Genomic DNA, 10741 nt, shown 5'->3' with positions numbered 1-10741 from the left:
CGGATAACTGGATGTTTGTGCAATGTCAGAACCTTCAGTTGGTGACTTCCTGTACGGCTTCTCCCAAGTTATTCGACCACCGGAACTAAAACGTACCAACTATTCTCGTTTGGTGCTTTTGACCAGACCAAGTATAACTCCTGAAGCTCGAAAGGTCTGAAAGGATTCTGAAAGCGTTTGAATGGCTTCAACGGACTTTTTTTGCAGACTCTTCAAACCATTCAATACAGCCACCCACGAAGTAGTTTGAGTGCCTCGTCCAGACTGCTCAGAGAAAATACGACAAAAGTTTCATTATTCCAAAAACGTTTTCCCGGAAAACCAGTTTTTTGTGTTTCAATAAGGAAAACGTGACAGACATGAAAACCTCTCCAACTCGGAATTACTTCATATGGACCTGAACAATGGGCAAGCTGAGCACGAATCCAGTGTGTCTCTTGCCTCTATTTAATTGAAAATATCAAAACGGTTTCAAAAGCAGGACTAATCGTGGGACATTGAACTGCACGGCGCACTTACCGTTCGAACGAGTGAGATGAAAGTCAAGATTCAGGTGTAGAAAATATTTCATCATTCAACTGTAACGCACTTTCGGTGTCTAACTGCCACCCCGCCCGAAGTAAGCACGAGGGCTGAACTACTGCCAGATTGCTCAAGCCTGGACAGAGGAAGTCGAAAGGCAGAGGATGGGTTCGAACCACGGACATTCCGGTCAGTAACTTCACGCTCTAACCACTGGGACAAATGCAACGCTCTACTCTTGAGGTTACAATTTGGGTTCATGTGGAACATGGAGTTGAGAGAAATTTGGGGACTCTGTCTACCTCCCAAGAAGGGCGAAATCGGTCGCGGGCTGTCGAAGATTTTTTTAGCAACCTTATGAGTAGTGTCCTCACTTTTAGGCAACACATTGTGGTATCTCGAATCTAGTACCAACTGAATGACTGGGCGGTATTGTGCGGCACATTGAATTGCTCAGTAACATCATAAACGGGAGATTTTGCTTGGTCCACGTGAGTCTATTGTCAAAAACAAATTGGTGTGTATTTCGCTAAAATTTCGTACAGATTACTGAATACGTAAATTGAGGCGATGTGACGTTTGAGACCCAGATCACAAGTTTTGTAGTACGGCGAAAAACCGCCACTAGGTTCATTTGAGTCGATATTCAGTACATCAGCTCTGTGTTTTTTACAATGCCAAAAACGATGACCTGAGTGAGGTGTCTTGGGATTCCTTCAACATGGAATAATTTCAACCAAGGAGTGACACAAATGGCTCCGCAAGACATTGCATTTTAGGAGATGAATTCCGCACTGTTTGCAACAGAAGACCGATTCACTTATATCGGACTAATGAGAGGCGAAGATGTGGGTATGAAAACCGGATAGAATAGCTTTACCTGAAGCTGCTCCATTAAAGTTCACTGAATGAGCGGTGTTCAGTGCCCACAGTCCATTTAATTACTAATCCACGTGATTAACAAAGTCCGACGCCTTGTTGAATAAAATGTCAGAAGGGTATACGCGTGACAGAGTAGAATCCTTTGGCTTAAGATCAACTTTTCGGACAGAACTGTGGCACAAGGTAGTTCTCGTAAACAAGGAAACGTTGTGAGGTAGCCGGATTTTGAAGAAATATCGTTCAGCTGTAGAACCCTCTCGGCGCTACATGCCACCCGAAGGAAGCACGAGGACTGGGATGCTGCCAGGTTGCCCAAACCCATATAGTGGATGTCGAGAGGCAGAGGTCGGGTTCGAACGACAGACCTTCCAGTTATTGAATTCGTGACCGGATCTACTGATTATTGATGTGGCACGGAGTAACTTTTGCATTTGTTTTACGAGGGTGACTGACTGCTTGGATGGGACGTATTCGATGGTTGAAAACGCACTACGTCGCGACGGAAAAGACAGTGAATACGGAGACATTTCCCGCAGTGTTTAGCATGCAGAACCTATCAAAGTTTCTGAATACGAACCCGGTAAAACGTCTTTATGAATTAACAGCATAGTCTGTTTACAGAAAGAGCCGGTTTCTTCACTCCAATGAATGGCAAAGTGACTCGGTAGGATTCGACATTAAGAGGTACACAACTTTTGCACTTGTGTACTTTCTGAAGCCGAAAAGCATTATGCAACTACCTTGTCAATGCCGATTCCCAAATGACTGCACACCTCTCGGAGTTTTCAACTGAATATATCTACACCTCTCAATAATGCACACAAATGTCTGGCGCTGTCAGTAGAAAGCTAACCTATGAAGCGCGCCCCCCCTACGCAAGAATATAATTGGTCAACAGCGTTGCTGAGTACAAATGAGTACTTTTCCTAGGTGTTATTGGACCATCAAAAGATTAAATCCATTTAATTTAGATCGTTCCAACCGGTTCTTTTCCAACCTTTCAACCTTTTCAAACTTCTACTAGTTGCTAACATACCTGCACCAAACGTCTACGTGTTGAATGTCAAGCCTGGAATTCAGAGAGTCAGTTGGGACGATCTGAGTGGACAGACAATTTGTGATTACCTCTATGTGGTCACGCAAACAAACAAAAGGAATAACACGGTATACATCCGTCGTACAACGGCAACAGGTGCGTTTCTGAGGTAGATTTGATTCGCTTTCTCTAGCCCATTTTGCGAAAGTTAACAAGTCTGGTAGGTTGCGTGTTTTTCATCTATCACGAGAGAACCAGGAAAACGCCGTCATTGACAATCGATCTTTTGTTTTGCTCTGATAGGTGAATACGTAATAACACGTGATAGCACGGTCTTGTTCATAACACCTACCTGGTGCCGTTCAAACTTCAATGTGTTGCACTAAACGGATCCGTTTTTCTTGGGTACCCAATTAACGAAGAATTTCAAACCTGACGTCAGGGAACCTGCGTCAGTTTGGAAGGGGTATTTCCGGGCATTCAAGCCCTTAATTGTCGTTATGGCACTCCGATGTAGACATCATTGAGTCCACTCGCACTTGATGACTTTACAAAGGTGACACAGAGGTAGATGTATGGGTGATATTGGAATGTCTTAATTCTGCTGCGTCCAGCGTAGAGTAGTGGTGACACGCTCGTATCGGATGTCAGATGTCCGGAGTTCAAACTCCGGCATGGCGTAGGATACGCACTGCCGGTGAGTTCCACTAAGTCCACTGCTCTTCCTATTTGGTATGAACTCACTGGAATAAATGCCCAGGATAGGAGGACGATTGTTCGGTTGAAACTGATGCCAACGTGAATTCTACTAGTTCCACAACGACCAAAAACCTATACTTTACTTTGCTTTCAGACAAGTCAAACTGGATGACTAGTTTCTTTCAGCATAGCTATCGGATTGCTAGGCTTCTCGGGCGGACCAACCTACCTTACTGCGTGTTATATCTGCTGATTCGCTAATCTGTGGTATCTGCTGCTGACCCGCACCAGGGTCTAATGCCAAAGAAAAAAGACTCACAGAAGGAAACACAACCGCTATATCCCGAACAAGCGAGTGCGAGAGCGTGAGTGCGTGCGAGTGCCTTGTGTACAACGGTCTCAAGCTATTTATTGGAGGGACACTGTCTGAACTCGATCCAATGCCGACGCACATGTCTAGTTTTGGTACGAGGCTGTGAGGCGCTGCATATTGAGGTGGTGTTGTCTGTCTGGTCAACATCTAGCGGAGCTGAGAGTCTCGTTAGTTTTCGGGCATTCAGGGGTTGATTTCAGGAAGCTAACCTTCCTGATACTGTGTCACGTGGTATTCTCACTAGTTTGTACTCAATAATAACGCAACCGTCACATCTAGTAAGCCATCTCGTCTTTGTGGAGTTTCATTTACTGAACTTTCCAACGCATTTCGTTCTTCCTGTCGCGGGAGAATCGATAAGGTTTAATAATTTTCCTTCTTACAAAAGATGCAAAATTCCAGTAGCACTCAAGAATCCGTTTTCCCTGTTGCTCATTGGCCCCGGTAATGCAACTGCGATCCACAAACTGTGGTTAGGTGAGGCTACAAACAATGGAGTTCGGTTTACTTTCGATTCGAATCAGCTCTGACGAATAGTACACGAACTGTCAATCGTGGGCTGCATTTTGAACTATTCCTTGACGTCACAGTTTGTTCATCACCGTCCACTTGGAAATCAGACCAACTTATTTCAGTAGTAATACTTTTGTAGTCCTAAAATGCGTAGAGTTTATCAACAATAACGTACAGTAAACTGGGTTTTGGGTAAGTTAAGCTGAGAGCCCATAATTAAGGACACTGCTTAAGTCAGCACTATTCACGGGCGACTGTTCACCAATAGGCAAGTTATCAAGATCAGATCAAGAACTGAGAAACACCAAATCAAAAAAGTCTGCTGATTCTAAGTTCAACATCACTCATTGCCAACAGGAATCCGTTGAGTGGAATCGTACGATTGATGAGTGGGGTCAGTATGCACCGGTGTGGCAAACTGATAGGCAATATTCGGTCAGTGTGGAGGGCTGCAGACCGTATGCAACATTTCTGAGAGGCACTCGTTAGACGGGTAGAGACGATTCGGGCTCCTGGCAACAGTATATCGTGACCCTCCAAAGGCAGTGACAGAATGATGGTCGATTCCTCGCTTTATTTAAAAATGGTCCATTCACGATGAATGACGCGCGTGTTTCTCGTGTTTTTGCGACCATGGAGAGAAACATGTAGACGCAATCTGCCTGGATCCTCAATAGGAGTGCACGGATTTGTTCTAAGGTTTGTTTGCGGTACTTTGTGTGATCCCCTCAGTGAGTTTTAGCCGAGCTCCACCCCGTAGACACCAAAGTAATTTGCAAATCACTACATATGACCAATAAGACGTCCAACCTGTAGACCGTATTTTCACTTCATTTCTGGTTCCGAAATCTTGTTCCACAGAGAAATTGATTTACTAAAGTTGTCTTTTTTTCTTGCTTTGTTCCAGAAAAACTCTTTGTCCAGCTAGAACCATGCACGGAATACGAGTACACGGTCCACATTCAGCGGAGGAAGCTCGAATCCGCCGGACCGAAATCAACCCCCGTGAGGCTAGTTAGCAAGGCAACAAGTAAGTCCGATAGACTGGGGTCACGCTTCTCCGGTTTCCACGTCGGTCAAACTACGTGCTAATTTCGTAATGCACTGCTCAAAAGGTTGCTGAGAACTAGTCTGCTTTTTCGAGAGACTCACCTGGAACCCAGCTGAATCTCGGTTTTGATATTCCCAGGCAACTGAATGTGCTGCACCAGGTCGCCTCATGTTTCAGTCGCTACGATATTCGAGATATCGCAACACATGTATATTTTGTGATGCACTACTCACAAGGTTGCTGAATACTCCTCGACAGCCCACGACCGGTTTCGCCCTTCTTCTGGTGCAGCACATTCAGATGCTTGAAAATGTCATAAATGGGAGATTCAGCTAGGTTCCAGTTGAGTCTCTCCAAAAACCAAATTAGTTTGCAAATGAGTGTATATTCGATAAGTACGTGCTGATTTCGTTCGGTTTCATACGGTTGATTTGCGGGTGCGTAAGTGGTCAAACTCCACAGCAGTAACATTTCAGGTCCTGACCTACAATGGCCTGCTGAATTGCCACTGCGTTTTTCTGATTAAGACCTCTTACATTAGCTCAACATAGGCGGTGGTAGTTTGAAAGCACACTTATCAGTAGTATCCAACCAAAAGCTAGAAAGCCAGTTACAGTGTGACACGTGTGTTCACCGTCCGAAATGTTTGACTGTCTTTATTACGTGTTAGTAACTTGAGGAGCTCCGGAAATTCTGTTTTTCATCCCTCCAAAAAATGGAAACCTTTCGTGGCAGAATACTCCTCTTCATTATGGTACCGGAAAGTTCCCAGTGTATTTGAGATCCAGGTCGTTCTAGACTGTTTGTAGTGCGAAAATCAAGCGCAAGCCAAGAATTTTCCTGCTAAGCTATCTGGACTGAAACAATTACACCAAACTATATGCTTCTCAGATCCTCGGAAGTGAACCGGAAAACCTGTTTACAGACCAAAGCGCCTTTCCAATCGAGGCCTTTTTCCCTAAGTAAGTTCCGTCAGATGAACTTGTGTTGGATTAGCCGCTCGTCTTTTGACTAGAGCATACAACCTGCTGACCTTAGGACAACCCACTCTTCCACGGTTCTCGCTGGTGCCTTTGAGGTAAGCAATTAGGGGGCAGCCAGACAGATTCTGATAAGCAAAAAGCAGAAGAATTAGAGTTTTACCTATTTAATTTCAGTTACCATCTTACCCAACCCATGTCGAAAAGCCGAGAAGCACCGCTGAGCTGTTTTATCGTCATTGAGGATCAGCAACAGTACGAGTCCGACGAAAGTCGGGAAGTTTTGAACACGCGATCTTCAACCAGTGGTTCAACACTTGACCGGTCGGCCACGGTCGGCTGAACAGTGGTGTGATTATCTCTCACTCAGACAGGATATAGCACCACTCATCCATCAGTCAAAGGAACCATATCACCTGGTCATGTATTGACCAGTTCTTCGAGTAACAACTTCACGTCCAGTGTAATTAGTACTATTTTGAGCTACTTACAAGTTGATAGTAGTGTAATAGAAATGGGCAATAGGCAGGCGGTTTCAGTGTAAATGTGGCACGTTCTCGGAACACCCAGGCACACAAGGTCTTACTGGACTAGACGGAATTGGTCATTTGATATACTTGATTGTGAACTCCCCAGAATGATCACATCAAGCTATGATGATTGTCTCAAAGCGGATATTAAAGTATAGTAAGTATATATATTAAGTATATTAAAGCGGATATTAAAGTTTTCATCAACCGGAAATTGCTCAATTTCCGCTCCAGTCTGTATACATGGGCGGAGTAGATGAAGAAACTGGTGAACATCAGACACTAATAAAGTGTAGTTTTGTGCGACCTTATTGATCTGCACGCCGTCGGAAAAAGTCTACACTTGGGAAGTATAAACCATTCAGGTTTCGCGATCCTAACGTTGGGGAGGGTAGGTAAGCACCCGGATTAACCTACAAGCAGCGGGCCTAACTACCAAGGGTAGTTTTCAGAAGAACGCATTCTGTCTAATACGAGCATACATGTACAACGCGTCAAAAAATAACAGACAACCTCCTTCACCAACACCGCAAACCATAGACCTGTCAGGATCCATCACGTATCACAATATTCAGTAGATTTTCAGTACTCAGTTCACAAATAGTTTTGAAGTTGTTTTCGCGCGTTCGCTGATGAAGTGAATCATGTTTTGTATGCAGAACCACGCACACCCAATCTCCTTACTGTCAGCACAATGGGCCCCACAGACGTGTCACTGACATGGACGGCACCTGAACCTCCAGGGGATTGCCGCATCACTGGTTTTGTTATAACTGCTCAGCCTACGAGCGCTACCAAGGAGACAGTAACAGCGGTTGTGTCGGGAGAAGTCAGAAGTGCCATGCTCACCGTTGACCAATGTACTCTCTACGCGGTATTTTTGCAAAGCAAATACGGCGAAGACGTATTCAGCGAAAAGACAGACTTCAAAACGATTTCGTCCCAATCCGAAGGTAGGTTATTTTCATGCAACACGTATAGACTCATTCTTAGATTTGTCTGATACCTCATACCTGAGCTTTAAATCTTACAAAGTAATCAAAGTTGCCCTTAGGATATACTGCCTCCACTGCATGTTCTCATATGTATGTTCAAGCATCTTGACATCCTGCTTAGCGAATAGTCCTCGAAGCTGCGTAGATCGATAAATATTGCTTCGATGCTTTCACATTAGGCCGGGTAACCATAAAATTGTGGTCGATAGATCACCTGGCCGTAAAAATTCATACTCATTTGCGAATTAGACCGGTGTTAACGGGCGGTAACTTGATTCCTCGTCCATGATAACCTTCAACTGGGTATGCAGCAGGTAGGCCAACTCACGTTTGAGTTGCGCTGCTATTCAACATATTCAAGTGTTTCTTTGACCAACACAAGGTCGCTGAAAACGTAAAATTTGGTGTTCAAGTGCGAAGGAGGATTTAAGATGCTCTAGAGGTAACTAAGAGGTTGTTACTGGCAGACACGATACTCGGGGAACGGAGACAGCTCTCGGTGAATGAAATAGTTGAGGGCATAAGGGTGTGTTTGAATCTTGATCAGTTTGTTTTTGACAAAACTGTTTACTCGCAAGAACAGGATTTTGCAATGGGATCTCCAATATCCACATTTTTAGCTAATATTCATATGGAGGACTTCGAACAAATAGCTTTGGTCGGATATCATTGTCCATAGAAAGTTTTTTCGCGTTTTGTTTGCGACACCTTTGATGTTATCAAACGAGATAACGTGAACAGCTTTCACGACTGTCTCAATAGTTTAAACCCACACATCAAGTTTAGCATGGAAATAAATTCTACCTCGGGCACATTACACTTTCTGACTGTATAACACATAAGATTGGTGGGAAATTAAAAACTACTATCTAACAGAAACCAACAGACATAGGAACCGTCCAAAGCTATTGATCAGCACACTCAAAGTCCGTGTACGCCAGTATTTTCTCATCGATGTTTCGTCGAGTCAGAACGCTGTGCACAGAAGAGACCCACCAAACAGCAGCTTAAATTGAGATTGCCAACAAACTTCAAGAAATAGGATACCCAGTGAGTTTGATTGAGCGTCAACTAAGAAAGATGTTGGCTCCAGTAAGGAATGGATTGGCACAGCAGTCATTCCATATAAAGCAGGGACATCGGAGGTTGTTTTGAAGACTGTTTAAACTTAGCCAACATTCGATTAGTCTTTCAGAAGGGAAAAACGCTACGCTCAGTTTTGGTCCAACTGAAAGATCCCTTGCTGGTTGAAAGGACCATGGACTGCGGGTATGAAATTAACTGCAACGATTGCACTAAGGTTTACATAAGACAAACTGCCAGGGAATTGCACACCCGAATTGGTGAGCATAAATGAAGGATTAACAAACTACCAAGGAATACAGAAGAATACCAAAGGCTGGTTAAGGACTCAGCGATGGCACGGGATATAGAATAGATCTGGAGAATGTGGAAGTCTTAAGACGGAGACTGCGATTCACACCACAACGGCTGATAGCCGAGGCGGTGGAAATTACTAAGCATCACAGCGTGAGTAGAATGGAGGGTGTGGAGCTGGTGAGCGTATGGAAAGCGGTTTTAGATAAGCCGAGTTGACACGTGACGGTGTGGTTGTTAATCCGCGTAGAATCAAAATCAAAAACAGAGGGTGGGTGTGGAAATCCCAACCCGATCAAAGTTCACAGCATCCCTCTTACACAACTATGTTAGCACCAGCTCACCCTCACAGACTGACAGAAGGTTCAGACGAAGTTCAAGAGGGACCATCAAATGGACCGAACCAGAAGAACTAGACCCTAGACTGGACCCAAACACATGTAGGTTTCCCCACCGACCCAACACTTGTTCAACCACTCTAACACACTAAAATCCCTCGGCCCACATCCAACAGAGATTTAGCTTGACTTAGCTGATTGGTTCTCCTTCCGCCTCATTAAATTTCGACCAACCTCGTAACCTAATCACTTGACCTGACGAAGTTTTTGTGTGAAAAGCGAAACGTTGCCCAGCAATAAATCTACCGATTGTCACCAAAATTTTTGAAAAACGATAAGATTTATGAATCTTTAAAGTGAAAACAGCGTAGTGGAATAAGACGCCACATTCTAAGGCTTTGTCACCCCTTTTCAAGGGCTTCTGCAATTAAAGTTGTGAGAAACCTGCCTACCGGCCCCCAGGAAGAGCCCATCCTCGAGTCTGTGGCTGAAGACTTCTCTTAGGAAAGATGTAACAACGAAGGCGCTATTGACGGGGAATTGTTAGACATGTAGGACTGGGTTACCGTCAGAATGAATATGGCTAGGTGAATCCCACAATCTGTGTATTTGAGGTTAAAAACGGGTTCAGCTGTGAGACGAAAAAAGTGCCTTTGCCAGCACATTATGGTCATCTATCCCACCACATCGTTGAGGCAAGATGTTGTGGTAGACTGCATTCTAAAACTAATCTCGAAAGCCGCACCCGTTCAGACGATATGGTGCGTGCTGGAAGGTCGCACCAATCTGAATGGAAAACGCTGCCTAATGCTATAATCTCAGCGTTTTTTGGTACGTCCAACGGACTAGGCAACACATCCGTATGAAAAGGAAGGCATATGACTCTTTTGGGCATTGATGGAAACATGGTCTTTCAGGTTTTCGCGCTACAGTGAGGGTTTACACTTCGCCAGACTGTATTAATATGCGGATTTCATTTTTTTCCTAGTCCCTGGGCTCCCAACCAACGTGACAATCACGAAAAACTCACCACACAAGCAAATCATGGTCTGGTCTGCACCAGTTGAACCTTATACCTGTGAGCACACGTACGAAATCGAACAGGTGGAATTTCTGCCCACTGGAGAAAACAAGCGGAGCGTTTCTCTTCCACCAACTTTTCGAAGTAGGTGATGAATCGACGATTCTCTTTTTCAAACAAAAAACTACCTGTGAGCGTACGAAATCGAACAGGTGGAATTTCTGCCCACTGGAGAAAACAAGCGGAGCGTTTCTCTTCCACCAACTTTTCGAAGTAAGTAATGAATCGACGATTCTCTTTTTCAAACATGAAAAACCGTTTCTCGGGATATATATATATATATATATATATATATATATATATATATATATATTTTTGTTTGTATATATACACAGAGATATTGTGGAGTACAAAAAAAAAGATG

The 10741-nt window shown here is 44.0% G+C and overlaps 1 protein-coding gene across 1 annotated transcript in view; it reads left to right on the top strand.

Moving 5' to 3' along the window:
• The window catches only part of T265_10486 (hypothetical protein), a gene marked incomplete at both ends in the record, with an annotated part of 12960 nt that extends 7548 nt beyond the window's left edge, over positions 1 to 5412 (top strand). Inside the window, 4 exons of the mRNA XM_009176868.1 lie at positions 560 to 818; positions 2429 to 2596; positions 4933 to 5030; positions 5215 to 5412. Coding sequence (XP_009175132.1) covers positions 560 to 818; positions 2429 to 2596; positions 4933 to 5030; positions 5215 to 5412 — 723 coding nt within the window. The remainder of the gene's footprint in view (positions 1 to 559; positions 819 to 2428; positions 2597 to 4932; positions 5031 to 5214) is intronic.
• Positions 5413 to 10741: the final 5329 nt, after the last annotated feature.

Source organism: Opisthorchis viverrini (assembly GCF_000715545.1).
Source record: "Opisthorchis viverrini unplaced genomic scaffold opera_v5_372, whole genome shotgun sequence".
Taxonomy (NCBI): domain Eukaryota; kingdom Metazoa; phylum Platyhelminthes; class Trematoda; order Opisthorchiida; family Opisthorchiidae; genus Opisthorchis; species Opisthorchis viverrini.
The sequence above is the reverse complement of the archived record's forward strand: the minus strand, read 5'-3'. Positions and strand labels throughout refer to the sequence as shown.